General features: G+C 55.2%; 1 protein-coding gene across 2 annotated transcripts; it reads right to left on the bottom strand.

Annotated features, from left to right (window-relative positions):
* Positions 1-5959: 5959 nt before the first annotated feature.
* Positions 5960-17348, bottom strand: PITX2 (paired like homeodomain 2). 2 transcript variants are annotated; one of them, XM_034064812.1, is made up of 4 exons: positions 17298-17348; positions 17010-17147; positions 9001-9206; positions 6031-7286 (listed from the first exon to the last, which is right to left on the bottom strand). In XM_034064812.1, the coding sequence occupies exons 1-4, from the start codon at positions 17341-17343 to the stop codon at positions 6723-6725; spliced, it is 954 nt and encodes a 317-aa protein (XP_033920703.1). In that variant the 5' UTR covers positions 17344-17348; the 3' UTR covers positions 6031-6722. The 2 variants fall into 2 exon arrangements, with proteins under 2 accessions (XP_033920702.1, XP_033920703.1); XM_034064811.1 differs by lacking the exons at positions 17010-17147; positions 17298-17348 and adding an exon at positions 10028-10320 and having other exon boundaries at positions 5960-7286.
* Positions 17349-18356: the final 1008 nt, after the last annotated feature.

Genomic DNA, 18356 nt, shown 5'->3' on the forward strand with positions numbered 1-18356 from the left:
ACTTCAAAGGAGCACCAAAAGGGCTGGGACCCACTCTGACACTGACAGGCTGTCCTCCAGCCTGGCCAGAAGTTGCTTCATACCTTAGCTCTGCATCCACCAAAGTGGGTGCAAGAATTTGCAGCTCAGAAGGTTGAAAACAACTTCATCTGTACAGGGCTTGTAGATTTCTGCTCCTCTCCAGATAATGCAGCCTTGAAAGTGCCTGGTGAGGATTTTCATAAAGGAAAAGCTTTATGCTCCTTTATGCTTGTATTGTCCCGGTGACCTTAATTGTTGGTGAGGGTTTTTTTAATTGAATGAGAGAAAAGAGTTTTCGTCACTTTTATCTTGAAAGTACAAGGTCTGGATCTGCTGAAAAATTAGTTGTGAGACCTCTGTACCTCTTATTTGTACAGAAGTAGCCACTTATATTTATTGCTTTACATATGGCCACAATCCAGCAAATCACTCAAGCATGTGAATAACTTTAAGCATGGAAGTAGTCCCCTGTGAGCCAGTAGAACCACGACCACACTAAATATACACATCAAGTGATGAGCCCGGCTCCACCCTCGTGTTTTCCCCAGTGCTGCCATTTCTACACACACACACCCAGCGGGGCAGGGGCTGGTTTCTCGGGTTCCTTTCCAATTGCATAAATCTCGGTCGTGCATTTAAACTGTGGGCTGCATTGATTGCTGCACGCTTATCGATCCTAACCCGCTGCCAAGGCTGCACAGCACTGCGTTCCCTTCGGATCAAATATTCTTTCTTTTTTTCCCTTTAATCCGGAGAAAAATAGGTAACGAATGTGCAGGGGGGAGCCTTGCTGAGTTTTATAGGACCTTGCTGCCATATATGACTATCCCTTCTTATCGCACACATAGAGGCGCAGTCCCCCTGGGAGGGCGGGAGCAGCAGGGACATCTGCGAGCCGCCCCCCTCAGCTGGCTGGAGGAGGGGGCTCCTGCCGCTCAGGAGCGTTCAGGGCAGTGTCTGTCCCGCTTGTTGTTCCCCCCACCCCCCCCCGCACTGTTCCGAGGGAGAGAGGTGGTCCCCGCTCCCCCGACGGCTGCGGCCGCCGGCACCTCGGGGTTCTCCCTGCGGGGCCCGCTCTCCTCCTGGGGTAGGCAAGGGACGCATCCCGTCCGCACCCACAGAGAGCATGCGGGACCGGAGTTAGGGCTGCAGGCGGGATTTCGGGGCAGAAAAAAGTGGGGAGAAAAGGGGACGGCAAATACCCCTTTGCAACGGTAAGATGTGAAGCCGGAGCACTAAGTGCATACCAGGATTTATAGATGGACTTTACGGGACGTTTTACTACAACCTTAGAAATGATAGTTCTTATATGTAGCATTTTACACCGAGTGGCCTCTCCGGCCGGTTACTGTTCAATACGGGCCGGGCGGTCAGGGAAGCGATTGCGGCCTGAGGCTCCTCTCCGCTCCCGGCCCAGCAGCGGAGGAGCTGGGGGAAAACCTTAAAACAAGGTCAAAAGGAAGAGTGTAGCAGGCGATCACGGCCACCCTTCTCCTCCATCAGAGCCCGGGTTTCACCCATGAGGGCTGTGCGGGGCCAGCCGCTGCTTGGCTGCTGGGGGGGCTACGGCCGCAGGACCATCCAGCTCGTCTGCACGCAGAGGCTACAGGGCACATCCCACACAGCACTCGGGGGTGCACTTATGTGTGTGTGGACTACACATGTACGTGTACAGATGTATTTACCTATGCATATGTATATGCGTGCGTGAACCAGAGACGGTTCCCCTCTGGACCCCGGCTCAGTGGGGAGCCCGTTTGGCAGGAAAGGAGTCTCTTCTACATTCACTCTCGTACACAGACGTGCACATCCTGGGCTCACACTGCTCCTTTCCCAGAGGATTCCCCCTGAGGCCGAAAGGCTCCCGTCTCTTCCTCACTGCCGGAGCGAGGCACGCGCTGGCTCCTGCTCCCGGGTGGGCTGCAGGGGGCTTTGTGGCTTTGTGGTTTTATTTATTTGCTTTATTTCATCTCTTTTCTTTTCTGCCGGTCGCGTCCCTCCTCCGCTCCCTCCGGCGGGGCTGGGGACAGCTCGCCCCGACCCCCGGGCTTTCCCAAAGGTTTTACCTGCCGGGCGGCCGGGACGCCCTCTCCCCGCTTAGATCCGGCTCGGGCTCTTCCCGAGGCGGTGCCGGGAGGTGACCTGCCCCTCCTCAGCCACACTGCCGTCCTCCCGAGGGGCCGGAGCCCGGGAGGCCCTGCTCGCACAGCCGCCACCATCACCGTGAGGGGTGGCGGGGCCAGGGCCGGGCCGGTGCCCTTTCAGGAGGGCACAAGCCCACCCTCCGAGCAGGCAGGGCAGGAGCTGCCCCCTCTTTGGCCGCGACGGCGTTCGCTGTCCCGGCTCAGCTTGCGAGGGAGCGACCTCGCGGCCCCGTCGCATCCCTCTGCCTCCCGGGGAGCCGCGGGGTGGTCGCAGCCGCAGGGGACAAGGCAAGAAAACAAACCCCCCGTCCGCAAAACCGCGGATCGACCGGGGGGAGGAATTCGTCCAGCACCGGTGGACTGGCAGAGCAGAGCCCCCTGCGCCCCTGCGTAGCGGCGCGGAGCAGCGGCCTGGCTCTGCCCGCTCCAGTCCCGTAGCTCTGCCGGCACAAATGAGATCCGAGCTCGCTAAAAGCGGCCTGAACCGCGGATTTATTTTTAATTAAAAAATACCTTACAGCTAAAAATTCGCAAGGGAGCGCTTCTGTTATTTCCCCTCTTTTCTTCCCAGGGAAGAAGGAGCAGGAAACTGGAGGAATTACTTCCAAAAAAGGTTCGCCTTTAGAAAACTCCAGGTTTAGTAATCGATTAGTCCGACATTGTATGGCGCTCCGAGGGTGTAAATTCTCCGAGGATCCTGCATTATTGACTGCTACAGTCTATCTGCCCAGTATTCAGCCCTGCACATGTATAACAAGGCACCAAAGCGGGCATTTAGCAAGATAATTCATATGCCCAGAAAACGCGCAGGTTTGAGCGCCGGGGAGCCATGAGCCGATCCCCGTCTTGAACCCCACTCATGTGTCGTGTCCCCCCGAAACCCTTCCGTGCATCCCGGCGGGGCGAGAGGGGGGGGCAGACATTCTCCGCAGCGCGTAGAAACAGGCGGGTTCAGATGTTAACTATTTCCCCAGGGAAGTTTCTTCCCTCCAAAAACGCCAATGAATGTCGTAAGAAAAAAAAAAGGGGGAAAAAAAGGGAAAAAAAAAAGCAAAAACCCAACCAAAACAAACCCAGAAAAGTTTCTTTTATTTCCTGGTACAGGTATGCGGAGCCCGGTGTGCCTGCACACGCGGGCGGGCGCGCAGGAGCACAAAGCCGCGCAGGGAAAGGCCCGCGGGAGAGCCGCCCGGGACACACCGACACCGCGCTTCACCCTGCCCTGGGAGTGCCGCCGCCGTCCAAAGTGCGGAGGCCCCGTCCGAAAACAAAAGAGCAGAGCCGAGGCGGGGGGCGGAGGGGCCAGGGCCGCGGGGATGCGCGGGCCGGCGGGGCTGTGGGTTGGGATGTGGATTGGGATGTGGATTGCGATGTGGATTGGGAAGCAGACGGCGCTGCCCGCTCGCACGCCCGGCGCGGGGGGAAGAGCAGCAGACCCCTTGCCGAGGGCTCGGGAGGGGGGGGTGCGAGGCCGGTGTTTCACCCCTCTCCCCCGCCGTTTCTGCAAATAGGCATTTTGCAAATCCCTCATTTGGTTGTGGCTTTTCCAAGCCCTCTCTACGGCCTCCATTGTTCCAGGTTCGTGTTGCCACCGCCGATAAGGGCAAGGGAAGCCCCAGAAAAAAAAAAAAAAAAAAAAGGAAAATCAGAAAAAGAAAACCCACGAGCCAAGATTTTGATTTACGACCTAATCAAAACATTATATCTTTGGTCAAGTGGCGCAGAAAAATGATGACCCTCAAGGCTTCAGCTAGGGGGAGAAAGAGAAATTCAGATTACACTCGGAGTGATTTATGTCCTCTCTGAGCGGTCACGTTGATTTTTCATCATTTGAGCCATTACACAGTAGAGTGGAAAACTCTGATCCATTTTTTTTTTTTTGTCTGGAAACGGTATATATGATTCTTCTAAACGTGTACGCGTATACTGTATATTGCATACATATTCCTTCTCCACGCACACATATTCTAAACAAATACATGGATATTTTATAGATATAGATATAGATATATGAGAGGAATATAAATAACCAACGCTGCCGAGAAGAAACGAGAGATGAGAAGAGCATGTAAAATACCGTGCCGATACCCGCAGCGAGCCGCTTGCTGGTTCCCGAGCCCTTCCCGCCGGGACGGTTGGGGCAGAAAAGCACTCGCTTTCCTCCACTTCCCCCACCATGGGGGGGTCCCAGCTGCCAGCCTCTCGCCGCCGTAGCCCCCAGACCTCCCGCCCGCGGCCCAGCCAGGAGGGAGAGGACAAGGAGGAGGAAGGGGACATTTCTGGAAGCCCCTGTGACACTCACCCGTGTTAGGTGTTGACACGGTGCGGAAAAAAACGTCGGGAACGGCGTTGGTTCGGAGCGGCGGGAAGGACGGGCATTGAGGAGGGGGCACCGCCTCCCCCCGCCCCAAGCACAGGGGCTCTGACTGACCCCCTGGCAACAACACAGAGAGGAGAGCAAACAGAAAACGGGTTTAGAAAAATAACACACATACACACAAAAAAAGGAAAAATGAAAATGAAAAAAAAAAGAAATCAAAAGTAACACCCGCACACACCCCCCTTTACACCTTCCCCCTTCCCCCCCCGGAAACAAACAAACAGAAAAACAAAATATTATGGGGGGAAAAAAAAAATTAAGGAAAACATACGAAAGAAAAAAGGTAGGGATGGGGTCTGCACACACTACAAAGGGGAACACGAAACGGGACCACCCCGTTTTCGGATGGGAAAAGCATTTTCCCCATGGGAAAGAACAGGGCGCTAACCTCTCCCCCTCTTTTCTGCTCCCCTCCCCAGCCAACCACGGTGCCGCCCCGGCCGCACAAAAGCGCGCAAGGAGAGCGCAAAGGCCGCGCACGGTGCAAGCTCGCCCCCCACCGCGGTGAATTGTCTCCCTGCCGTCCCCTCCGCTGCTCGCCAGTTTACGCTCCTGCGGAATTTCTTCGCCGGGTGCCGCAGGAACAGCTCCGCACCCTCCTGCAGCCCCTCCCTGCCCGCCCAGGGGTTGAGGGCCGCCGGGAGGGAGGGAGGGCCGAGCGGCAATTCATCTTGATTTGTTTCAATCGTCCGGGGCGATGGCAAAGTTATAATCCTGTATAATTTCAGGAACAAGCAGGTTGAGAATGAATGGGTCGATATTATTTAAAACAAAACACAGGAGAGCACGACCTTTCCCTTCAACGACGTGTTGCAGCACGAAGTCGCAGGAAACGCGGGGCTAACCTCTCACCCCCGCGCTCCGCGGGGCCGCCGTGATTCGGGCTGCTCTTTGTTTCTCTTCATGTCTGAAAGGGGGATTTGGAATAGAAATGCAATAGTACATGAAGGATCTCCCCGCTGAAGGGAGAGAAGGTGAGCGCTGGGGGCGGCAGAGGGGACAGATTATTCTGAACAGGAGCAGTTTGTTTGCAAACTGGCTTTTCTTTGCTTTTTTTTCCTGTTCTCTTCCCCACCCCCTCTTCTTTAATGTAATAAAAGCTTCCTTCACAGCGGGAGAAATTTATGCTCGAGATACAGCAACTTTGTCAAATAATCCATTTTCTCGGGACTGCGTGGGGGAATAAAGGGATTCCGCGGGTCCAAGCCGCGCGTTTCTCTATCATGCAGCGTTAGCGCCTGGGGTCTTTTTTTACGTGGAAACAAAAAAATGCCGGCACTTATTTGTATTGCAATAAAAAGAACTGCCCTGTGTTTCTAGAGAGCAAGATCCAGTGTCAGCGACCAGTCAATCACTGCGGAGCAGTTACCGCTGCGCAGCTTGGCTCGGTAAATAAAAATGCAGACAGAACTGTATGCCGTATATTTTACTCCCATGAAATAAAACACATTTCATTTCAATTTTTTTTTCATGTTTGCTGAAAAGTAAAACAATAATAATTGTACGAAATGTTATACACAGGGCATGTTTTACATTGCAATATCAGAAACATCATTGCATCCACCAGAGGTACTATTCTAAAACTGATATTCACACAATTTTTTTGTTTTTAATAATTATATGTTAGAAACATACAGTGTCGCATTTAGTATATACATTCCCTTGCTCGCAAGCGAAAAAATTCTAATCGCTTCTGTGTAACATGCTTTATTTTAAAGCCTAACCTTTTAAAAACACTGTTGTGATATTACTAACAACTGCTTTTATAAAATTAATTTGACATTTCGATATATATACATCCTTTCAGTCATTTTTATGTTAACAATGCTAAACTTAAAAAATAACAAGCTTATAGTAACATTAAAATGTCATATCATATCCAGTCAAACATTTGTCCATATATATATATATATATATATGTCCTTGTAACTGTTGAAATACTCTTAGTGAAAGAAAGATCTCAGAATCTGTAGAAGGTCCTTTGAAAACAAAGGAACTATCTTATTTCAGTGGTTTCCTCTTTTTTCCTCCCCTTCTCTTTTTCTCTTTCCCTCTCTCTCTGTGTTTGATTTTTCCTCCTGTCTCTTTCTCTCTAGTGCCCATTACTTTCTAGCGTGATTCTCAGTCTCTGCAGGAAGCGGGAGGGATTCCCAGGCAGTGTTTCCTACTTGGGTGCCTCACACGGGTCTGTCCACCGCATACTGGCAAGCGCTCAGGTTGGAAGCAGGGTTCTGCACGCTGGCGTAGCCAAAACTGGAGTGCTGCTTGGCTTTAAGTCTCAGACTCGCCAAGCTCGAGTTGCATGTGTCCCTATAAACATACGGAGGTGTTGGAGGAGCATAAGGACAGGCTGGCGTCGGCACCGCAGAATTCAGGGAGGGATTGCTCAAGTTGTTCAAGTTATTCAGGCTGTTGAGGCTGGAGCCGGGGACCCCGGTGACTGCAGAGGGTACCATGCTTGAAGACATACTCATGGAGGAAATGGAGTTTGGAGGGGAGAACATACTCTGAGAAGACAGAGGGTTGACATTCATGGAGTTGAAGAAAGGAAAGCTTTTGGTGGAGAGGGAAGCAGAGGTCAGGCCCTTGGCGGCCCAGTTGTTGTACGAGTAGCCGGGGTACATGTCATCGTAGGGCTGCATCAGGCCATTAAACTGTGGACCGAAGCCGTTTTTGCAAAGCTCGGCTTGCTGGTTCCTTTCTCTCTTTCTCCATTTGGCTCTGCGGTTCTTGAACCAAACCTTTGGAACGGGGAGGGAGAGGGAAGGAGGGAGGGAGATGCGAGATGCGAATTAGTCAGGAACCACTACCGCAGCCTTTTGCAAGCTCTCGGCAACAGCCGACCTTGTCCCTATGTACGTGTATACATATATGCATGCGTACATATATGAAGATGTGTCCGTACACCCATACTCAGAGGTTCCCCACCTCCTCTGCGGAGCCCCTCTCTGAGCCGGGGCAGCGATGTGCTGCCGGGCCCGCCGAGCACCCCCCTGGGCCCGCTGCTGCCGAGTCTCAGCAGGGTAAATTCGTGCCCCTTCCCCGAATCCCCCGGCACAATATGCAATGCTCTCATTCAAGCCACAGCGACAAACTCTTCCCTCTTCTATGCTTCTATCGATACTGTCATGTTCCTCGTTTCTCTCTCATTTTTGCTCCCCTCCTTCCTTGGCTTATTCTGCGCTGGAGCTATCCAGGGGAAACACAAAAGTGAGAAAATAAGGGCAAAATGCCCGGAAACCCGTTGAATTTTAAGGCGATGTTTCCTATTACGGGGAAGGAGGGGGAAGCCAGCAACTAATAAATCCTTGTTTCAGTTTGTTAAAGCTACAAAGCTTCCAGAGCCGAAAACCACCTTCTAAACAAACTTGTTCGACTGCTCTTTGGCAAAAAGAAAAGGAAAGCCCAAAGAGACCGAAATAAACCCCCAACCCCAAAAAAACCGTCATTTAACAACGTGCTAAATGAGAACCAAGGGACCCTCCACAGACAATGGGAACAACGTGTCCTTCCCAATCCACATCTGGGTGCCTGACCCGTCGGGCAGCCGCCAGCAGCAGTCTCACCCGTGTGTATTGGAGCCACCCCTGGGTGTTTGCAGGACCCGCCGCACTGGGCCGGGCAGGGGCCGCCTGGACACCACGGGGAAGGGCCCCATCTGGCCTCTCTGTACCTCCCAAAACCAAAACCTCCCGCAAAAGCCATACCGTCCGACACCGCTCCGTACTCCGGAGCGGCCCCGGCCGTGCCCCGCTCCTGCTGCAGAGCTGCCTCGGCCCGCACAACGTGGGCCCCACTCACTCCGGCCCTGACTCGCATTGCGTCGCTTTCCCTAAACTGTAGCGGGGAAAGGATTTACGTGGGATTTAAAAAACCTGGGGGTTCGGCCCATCTGGGGCTCTTTTTTTGGCTGTCATCCCCCTCCTAGTGCGGCGTTTGCAAGCCAGCAGGATCTGGCCTCGGCAACTCTGCAGCGCCGTGATGGTCCCATAAATCTCAGAGGGGGTAAGGGAGGAGAGAGACGCCCGTCGAATTGTGAAACCAAAAGAAAGAGAAAATGCAGGGAAGGGCACGTCGGGAGTGCCTCGGAGAGAAGTAAAAGCCCTTGTGTATTTTACATCTTTTTCGCATTAGAGGCAGCGCAGGTTGCAGCCTGTTCCGAGTTGCTTTCTTGGCTAATGTTTTCATTAGCGTTTCGATCAAAAGGAGCAGGACGCATTGCGCGGAGAGGGCGAAACGTGCAGCAAACCATATTCCGGGGGTAGAGAGGGAGAGAGCGATCCCAATCTATCTCGCTTTGACAGAACTGTCCTGCTCTGCCCTGCTTTTGTGCAAAGGCTCTGGAGTTTGCATACAAACCAAAATCGAAAGCAGCTGCAGACACCGCAGCTCTCCTCCCCTCCCTCCCACCCCGACCCCCGCTGCTAGGAGCCGGCGTGTAGTGTCGCGACTTACCCTAACCCTCGCCTCTGTGAGGTTGGTCCAGACGGCGATCTCCTCCCGGGTGGACATGTCCGGGTAGCGATTCCGCTGGAAGGTGGCCTCCAGCTCCTGCAGCTGCTGGCTGGTGAAGTGGGTCCGCTGCCGCCGCTGCCTCTTCTTCTTGGAGGGATCCTCAGGCCCCGCATCCTCACTCTTGCTCTGCTGGCTCTTATCTTTCTCTGTAAGGGGGGGAACAAAAAAACAACAAGGCGGAAAACGGGGGCGCCTCAGCCTTCGAAGCCTCCTCTTTCTCTCTCCTCTCCCCCAGTAGGGGAAGGGCTCGTCCCCTGCTCGCCGGGCCCCGCAGCCTGCCCTCAGCGCGGCTTGCCGGTGTAATGATTAACCGCGCCGGCCGCCCGCACCAGCGGCTCCTCCGAACCCGAGGGCGGCTCCTCCGTGGAAGCAGCCACCTCCGCGGAGCGGACGGAGCCGCCCCTCCGCCGGTGTACGCAGGTTTCTCACCTACTGATACACGCGATTTTTTTGCCGGTTTGTATCTCCCATCTGCATACACGTAATCCGTATTATTTGCCTATCTGTAACCGTATTATTCGCCTGCCTGTATCGCTCTATCCTTCTCCTTGCATCCTTTACTATTCGCGCATTCTATCCACATAATTCCCCTACCTACACCCATATGATTTGTCAGACTATACCCATAGTATTTCTCCGTCTATACGCATATGACTTGTCTGTCTATATCCATAGTATATCTCCGTCTATGCCCATATTACTCGCCCACCAGTATCCACATCACTCGCCCGCAGCTATACACGCGATTCGCCCGTCTTTACACATGTCGTTATCTTCCCACAGGCCAGCACACAGACACCGCACGCGAAAAGAAACCCCACGAAGCGCGTCATTGCCTGGTGCGGGGAGCTGCCGGTCAGAGGGGCGGCTGCTGCTCATCGCGGGCCGCGGGGCTACCGGCGGGGCGGGCCAAGCCGGGGCAGGGCAGGGGGTCGCCCGGGAGTCCCAGCCGCTCTCCCCCTCTTACCTGCGGCCTCAGGGCTCGAGGTGTCGGAGATGGTGTGCACCTCCAGACGGTGCTTGGCGGACTCCAAGGAGGAGCGCGCCTGCCCCGGCGCCAGCGCCGTCGCCATGGCCAGCGCGGGCTGGTGGTGGTGGCAAGATGATGAAGAGGAGGAGGAAGAGGAGGAAGGTGAGGAGGAGCACAGCTTATTCCCTGCTCCCAGGCGCTCCAGGCTTAACGTGTCCTTCATGCAGTTCATCGGCAAAAGAATGCCAAGCTCTACGTGCGCGCCTGGGGGGTCGGTAGGAGAAGGTGTGCGTGTGTCTGTAGGTGTCGGTACGTGTACGACGGCAGGAGCGGCGCCCCCTCCGTGGGCTCGGAGCTGCCCAGCGGCTCCGGGGTGTCAGGGCTGCCGGGCGGGCTGCGCTGGGCTAGCGCCCGGGCGGCACGGCGAGCCCGGGAGCCCCCGCCGCCCAGGGGGGCTCGACGGCGGCGACGGCGACAGGCGAGCGGGCGAGTCCGGTCCTGCACGAGCCGTCACGGCGACACGGCTGCTCCCCGGCCGACCGGCGGCCCCCGGCCCGCCGCGGGGCTCGGCGGGGCTCGGCGGGGCGCTGCGCTGCGCTGCCCGCGCATGGATCCGCGCCGCGCGCGGCCGGCCCCGCACCGCACCAGCTCAGTCGCTTCCCTCTTGGCCTGACATCTTAAACCGGCGGCGGCCTTCCCCGCACCGCACGTCACCCGCCACGCCCCGCACCGCCTTCGGCCCGCCCCGCCGCGCCCCGCCCCTGCCCGCGCCCCGCCTCCCGCACCCCGCTTAAGCCCAGCGTTATCCGCCCGGTTTGCTCCGGGGGTCGTAGCCGTGTCCGCAGAGCCCGGCCCACGGGGCGAGCCGTCGGGGCGGCTCCGGGCACGCCCGCTCCCTCCGCGCCCCGCCGCGCTGCCTTCCGCACCGGCGGAGCCCTCGGCACTGACAGAGCCGCTGCAACGAGGAAGATGGAAGTGGAGGACCCCGGGCCCGTCTCCCTCGGTCCGAGAGGGTGGGAAACAAGCGGGTGGGGTCACAGCTGGAGGGACGACGGGTCCGCCGCGACAGGAGAGGAATGGTCACGGCGAGGCATGAGCGGCGGCAGAAAGAGCAGCAGCTCCTCCGCGGGGAGCTGCACACCGAGCAAGAGACTGTACTCCCGGCCTTCCTCTGCCCTCACCGGAGGCGGAGAAAGAGCACAGGGGGAATCCTCTCCATGCCACTGCCATTGCCCCCCCTCTCTGCGGCCGGATTCCCCACAGAGACCGCCCAAAGGGTCTTTTCCTCCCCGGTTTTATACGTTATCCGCAGGGATCTCTCTCCCCGCGCGGCGGGGACCCTCGGGGACCGTCCCGGAGCTCAGAGCAACCCCTGAACCCAAACCAGCGCTCGAGAACGCCGGTTACAGTTTGGCTAAGTCCTGCACCGAGCCGGGTTCCGGCACTCCAAGCTCACCCATACGACCTCCTTGCGCGACGGCCTTCCGCGGCTTGGAGGGGCAGGATGTGACCCTCACCCCCGGGCAGCGGGCCCCGGACAGAAACTGCAGAGGGGCGAGCTGAGAGGTCCGGCTGGCTCCGCTTTTGGCTCGGGGCGAGGCTGCTGTGGACCCGGGTCCGGCAGGAGGAGGGGGGAGCGGGTGTGGGGCTGGGACAGGTTGTCCTCCGGTGCCGGTCAGGGCGTCCCAGGGCAAGGCAGCCTGTCCCCGAGCCATGCACCGGGGGGGCCGCGGCCCTGCTAGGGGCGGGGAGCCAGCGAGAGCCCTGGGGAAAATGCAGTCTGTGTCTTCAGTCCCTCTATATCGAGAAGTTACTGAAAGGTTCCCCTTGCAGTGGCCCTCCATAGACATAACCCAGCGCCCAAATTTACGGTATCCCATTGCTCTCCTGCCCACCCCCACAAGGGTCCTTCTTAGTCTCTGATGCTCATCCGAGGAACGTACACCCCCCGCAATCTCACTTATCACTAAATTATACATATTACTTTTGCAGCCTGTTAGTAAAGAAGGTTAAATTAATTTACATTCTGCTCATTATCTGGTGTTTAAATGACGTGGTTTTATCCCTGAGATTTGGCAAAGAATCTCTTTCCTCAGACCCCACAGCGTTTCAATGGAGACAATGCTCTTACATTTGTAGTGGATTTTAATCTGATAAGACTCTAATTTGCTTAAGTCTTTTAAATAGGGGGTTTAAAATGGTTCTAGCCGTTTTCTTATTGAATTTCCTCTAATTCCCCCAAGATCATAAAGTATATGTGTAAAGTAAATATTTCCTCCCTTTGCACCGGCAGCAGATGACCTATAACTAAGTCAATATGAATCCAGCTTCATTCTGCACAATTTGTTTACCAATCATATCCCCGTTTCTTCTTAACCTCTCGCTACATCCATGATCCTGCACCCAGAAATCGGCCCTTAGCTCTCCTCTCACCTATCCCCCCCTCCGTCTCTTTTTCACTCGAGGGGTCGGGACTACCCTGGCCCCTGGCTTGGCCTGGCTGCGGGGGGCTCCGGGCGGGGCACGGCCTTTCTCCAGCCACTCTCCGGGTTACCGGCCCCCAAAGCCCCGGGGAGGCGATACAATTGTTTTTCAACTCGGCAATGCATCCCTCCCACAGATGACCCCTTTATGCTTCCTAGTTTTCTACTATTTTGTTCTGCATTCGTTTATTTTCGTTAATTTGGCTTCTTCCGCAGGGAATCCAACCGAAAAGTCCCTCCTGGCTGCGCGGCGCAGAGCGCTTTTTACGCGCTTGGTGCCCTTGCAGGGGTCAGCGGCGGTGCCTCCTTGTCCTGCACAATTCGGCTGGTCCCGGCTCCCCCAGGGAGGGGGACAGGAGGAGCCGGGATCCTCCACCTCACAGCCCTCACGCACCTTCCCAGCCCCAGCGGGCCCACACCGTCTGCCCAATGCCGCGTCCCCAAAAGCAAGGAGCTGACGAGGCCCAGCCCCGCACCCGAAGGGAGGGGGTGCAGGTATTTCGTTTTGCGCCTTGGATTAAAACTCCCCCAGTCCGGGCAGGAGGGGAGCTACCACGCAGCATTAGTTGTCATGGTGACCATAAATCACGTAAATCCAAAAATACCCACCTATAATCTGAGATGAAGCTTTTATTTCCCGAGTGAAATAATATTTTAAAAGCTGTCAGGCAACCGAAAAACAACCTAATTGTAGTCAACCGAGTAATATATTAGCCGTAAAGGTTTCAATTAAAATGTCAAAAATGCTTTTCTGGAGTATTTTCTTTTTTTTTCTCCTTCTGGAAGCTCCATCCCCTTCCAGGTTCTGGTCCTGGCCACAAAGCCACCCCGGCCGGCTCACCAGACTGGCTGACACCCCCTAAAACCAAACGAGTTGGAGGGTTTTCTCCCCAATGTCTTTTGCCTCATGTTGCAATGCTGGCATTGGGAGCGCCTCAGTGCGCTGGAGGGCAACGTGCGGCACGAAAACTGGGGAACTGGGGCTATTCCGCGGCCCTCTCCCCCTTCTGCGTTTCCTTTTTAATTTCTTTAATTAAAATATAAAATCTGTTTTCTTTTTATTATTTTTTTTTTGCCCCCCGAGGGTGTCTTCGACCTCCTGTTGCGGCCGGCCGCCATGAATCCGCGGTGACGGCCCCGGAGCGGGAGGCAAGGTGGCCGAGAGCGGGTAGGGAGCTGGGCTGGGGTGCCGGGGAACCACCAGACCTACGGTGGGTGTTTATTCTCTCACTTTTCCTTTATCTCCTTACGGGATCGTTGTTTCTAGGCGTAATGCTCTCCTAAATGGATAAATCGGTTCACATGCGGAGTCTCTAGCTAGTCTTGTTGTCTTTTACCTTTGGCTTGTTGTCTTTCGCCTATCTCGGATTACCGGGTATTCTCCTCGATGAAGAGCCATTAATTACCCATTCAGTCAATATTAGGAAGACTACAGAGCTTTTTACACGGGATTAAAAAGACATCAGGTTGCTCCCTTAGTATATTCCTCCTCACGAATAAGCTTTCGTTATACATTTAGTTCTCCCTGGGGTGAGGCTAACGACCGCTGCATATATTATTCTCAGACGACGGCGAGGGGGTGGTGGGGGGACGACGACGACACAAAATTATATATCCGAAGCGCAATAAATAACTTTCAATTAGCGCTCGGCGCTAGCTGCAGGAAGGTGCGCGCAATTTCCCCGCAGCCGCGCAAAGCTGCGCAGTCAGAATGACCCCGGCTCCACCGCGCCGGTCACAGCTCCGGCGACAGATTTGGCCACATCCGGTGGAGGGGAGTGGGGTGCTGCTTGGCACCGGCTCCGCCTCGTCTTCCCCCCCGCGCCCGCAACCCTCCGCAGGGGCGTAAACTACGCGCCCATCATCTAGTCCCGGGGTCAGAAAAGGTACCGCGGAGCTTTGCTGTGCCCCCTGCCCGTGCTGCACCTGACCTGGGGGGAAAACTGAACCGGCACTGGGGTTTTGTTTTGGCTTTGAAAAACGGATGTCAGGTTACAGAATATTCAAACCAAAGAATATATATATATATATATATAAAGGGTTGAAACAATCGATTTGTGATGCTGACTGGTGATACAAGGAGGCTGCAATTTCAACGTTCCATTTTGAAGGCTGCTGTTTCAGCAGTAACCAGATTATCGTTTACAGGAAAGGATACCTTAAGTAGAATTGGCAGCGCTCACAAATCGTACAGATTAAATACATATATATGTATATATATATGCCCCCCAAATAGTTTATGCATCTTCCAGCCTTCGATAAAAATTATCCGAATGAACCCACCACAAGCCCTTGCACCTGCTGTGGGGCTGTCGAAGTGTGCGCTGAAGTTACCCTAATTTAGTGGGACTGGGCACCCAGCAGCAATTTCCCTGGGACAACGCGGATCCCGGGGGGCCGCGTTTCACACTCCAGGCTTCAGTAATGTTTTCATACTTTCCCCGTTTTACTTTCCCTGCTGTGGCCAAGGACACGTTTCTTTTGGGATGCGCCCCCCCCCCCCCCCATTCCCCCTCCCTCAGGGAACCAGCTTTGGGGGTCTCCTGCTGAATTTCGTTTCCTCCTAGTGCTAGGAGCATCGATTTGACCAAACATTCGCATTTTTTACTATCGTTACCAACGGCGCTACTTAGCGATTATTCTCCCTGTGCCCACCGACGGTGCCTAACCCCGGAAATTCCCTGCCCGCCCTCGGAATTTCCCTGCCCGACCAGTGCCAGGTGGGGTCCCAAGTCCCCCCGGGCTTCCTAAGAGGTTCATCCCTCAGAGCAAGTGGTCCCCGACGCCCAAATCCCCGATTAAAAGCAGATCAAAGCCAAGCCCCAACAAAACCCTCCTGGACGGCGAGAAAACACCCGTGACTTCTCCGATTCACAGAGAGTCGCCCGAGCAGCACAGGGCGACTCAGGGCTTGCCATTGCTCCGTCGCACAGAGAAACGGGATGGGACTCACTCAGGAATCATCCACACACCACCAGGGATATATCCCCATATCTGCAAAGATACAGAAGCACCGGCGGCCCTCCACGCTTCCCATCCCTGTGAAAGGGAAGGACTTAATGGCCAGGCAAACCCTGCGTTGCTTCGTCGGCTCAGACTTCTATTTTAATTAATGGTTTTAAACGCGTTTAGGTCGCAGTTCTCCCCCTTTACCTCTGCAGCCCGACGAGTAAAAGACAGACCGGCTTATATGGTAACGAGGCAGGAAATTTTGGGTGTACTACAATAATCCGTGTTCATAATTGATGGTTAAGAAAATAACCATTTGTTTCTCGGCTGGGGAAGTAAAAGTTACCGTGTCAGGCAGCATATGTGGATATTACTTTTATAAATACTTAGTCGAATAAAGCTGACTTGGAAGGGCTCATAAATTTATCCTATCGGAAAGGTCCCCACTTTCCCATTAGATCGGGAGAAGGGCTTTGATTAAGACCACCTGTTCCTCTGCAGGGACGGCAAGGGAGGGCAGGGAGGCCTTGCTTATTCATAAACCATATATAAAGCAATGTCACCCTTCCTTTCCACGTTATTTAACACTGATTGCTGGCCGAGGGAAAAAGCGCCAGACCCTGGTAAAGCCTATTTGTGCACAATTTAATATCGCATATGTTTCCGGGATTAAAAATTATCGGCTCGTATTAACTTCGCGTTTGGCATTACCCCGGATTTTGCCGGCTAACCTTTCACCTAAGCGTTTCTTCTTCTAGGGGGGTTTGATGTCCCTAGAGCAAACCCTGGCTAAAGTCTCCGGGGGAGGGTGGACTCGGGAAGGGGACGTGGCTCCTCCTGAAATCACTGGGTGTTATTTGAGAAACAGCGAGCTCAGTATTCTTACAAGGAAGTGTTTAACCACGGGACCACGAATACGTGCATTATTAATTCACTCTAGTTTCCTGTATTATTAATTCAGGTTAATATATTTTATTTAAACAAAATTACGTTTATCTTGGATTAAACAGTCTCTCGAAATACAGAGCGCTTGTTTTCTACTTTGTAATGTGTTTGCATTGCTGTTTTGCTTTACCACCCCTCAGGCTCGCCTATCAGACCCCCTGAAGCGGGTAGGGGGAGAGGAGGCAGGAGCTCCCCCTGCCTGCGGGCGGGGCGCGGCGGGGGCCGCCTCTGGGGGGCAGGACGGGGCCGGCGGCTTGTTTACGGGCGGGGGGACACAAAACATAGACAATATCAATAAATACGAGAGCGGCGCTGCGGCTGTCTGAAAGGTGCGCTGACAGCCGGGATGGTTTTGGCGACGGGAGGGGGGGAACGGACGCTCTAGCGGCGGGTGTCAGCGCGCTCCTACCCCCGCAAGCCCCCCTCGTCCTTTTCTCCGCGGCCGCGCATCATCAGGCGCAAATGGCGCCCGGGCGCAGAGCTGCGCAGCCAGCGGGCAGCAGAGGGCGCCCTGGCGCCGCGCAGGCGGGCCGGTAGCGGACCTCCGGCTCGCTGCCCCGGCAGCGCGGCCCGCGGAGGGGCGCGGAGAGGCCGCCGCTTACCATTGGCGCCAGGGGGCGGACGGCCGAGGAGCTTGCTGCCGGCGGGCTCCTTGCGGCCCTCCGGCACCTCGCCGAGCTCCCCTTTTTTGATGTCCGCCTCCTTGGAGAAAAGGCACTCGACGGCGGCGGGCTGCACCCCTGGGGACAGGGACATGGGACACACAGGAGAGAGGTGGTCAGCGCCCTCTGCTGCGCACCCCCCCGGCCCGGCTCCGCACCCGCGCAGCGCGCCGCAAGGCAGCGGGGCCGCTGTGCCTTCGCCTCTGCGAAGGAGGAGGTTTCTCTTACCTATCTGAACACAGGCGGAGACAAGTTTGCGGCAGTTGGACTCCATTACCCGTTATCTGCAAAAGATGAAGGCATCGGAGTTTTAAAACAATTACTTTGGGAGTGAAAAATCAATGCGAAAAAGAAGCCCAGCCGCTGCGGGAGTCACGTCTCAAGGGTGCTGCAGGAACCCTAACTTTTTCCAGTGCTGTCTGCACCGTGAACCCCCACCTCGCCTTAGCGTCGGGTCCCACCTGAGTCACGCCACTGCATTGGCGCAACCTCCCATAGCTGTCCCCCAGCCCGCTGGATCGCTCGGCCTCCCTCCGCTTCTCCTTATTTGAGGACGTGGAGGAGGGCCCGTAACCTCGTGTCTGTGCCCTGCCCTGGGACACCCCTATCCCGGTCCCGGTGCCAGGGGTGAGGCGGTACCGGCCACACGGGTCCCTGAGCGGCACAGCGGGAGATGCGCTGCGGCGGCTGCGCCCGCCGAGGCTCCGCTGCTCGGCTGTAGCTCCGCACTCCCCGGCCGCCGCCGGCGCCACCGCCGGTCTGAGAGGTCGGGCAGTAAAATCACGGGATTAGTGCCTGATTGAGATGTCTGTTCGTGAGATATTACAAAATTCATTATCACAGCTCTCTACTAACTCGATATGAAGTAACACAGATGGGATTTTATTAGTCCAGGCTTCAAATGTTTACTTATGATAATTTCGGGGAAAAATTTGCATGTCACCATCATTTCGGTAATCTTTCGTCTTCTTATTCTTCGCCTCTTTTTTAATGTCTGAACTGGGGGCATTATTAGCTGGAGCTTAGAAATGCGGCGGCCGGGAGCCGAGGCACGTTTTGGGTGAGCAGCGCTTGCCGGCCCAGCCGGGATGAGACCGAGGGAAAGGTGAAGGAAAAGATAAAAATATAAAAATATATTTTATTGGAAAAAAAGGTAGGAAAAAAGCGGGGCGAAATGGGCTACTGGGACTCCTCCGGGTCATTGTCGTGATACGGAGATTTCTATTCAAACCCGAAGGACGCTAGGAGGAAACTCTGCTCCCCTGGGCCTCCGGCCTAACACACGAG

The sequence above is a fragment of the Melopsittacus undulatus genome, chromosome 7 (assembly GCF_012275295.1).
Source record: "Melopsittacus undulatus isolate bMelUnd1 chromosome 7, bMelUnd1.mat.Z, whole genome shotgun sequence".
In the NCBI taxonomy this organism is placed as follows: domain Eukaryota; kingdom Metazoa; phylum Chordata; class Aves; order Psittaciformes; family Psittaculidae; genus Melopsittacus; species Melopsittacus undulatus.

Excerpts from the sequence above, each read along its gene's own strand:
- PITX2 (XM_034064811.1), bottom strand. The coding sequence starts at position 10,262 with ATGAACTGCATGAAGGACACGTTAAGCCTGGAGCGCCTGGGAGCAGGG. Across the intron at positions 9,207-10,027 it reads CTCGAGCCCTGAGGCCGCAG|AGAAAGATAAGAGCCAGCAG; the intron begins GTAAGAGGGGGA and ends CCCCCCTTACAG. Across the intron at positions 7,287-9,000 it reads TCACAGAGGCGAGGGTTAGG|GTTTGGTTCAAGAACCGCAG; the intron begins GTAAGTCGCGAC and ends CCCGTTCCAAAG.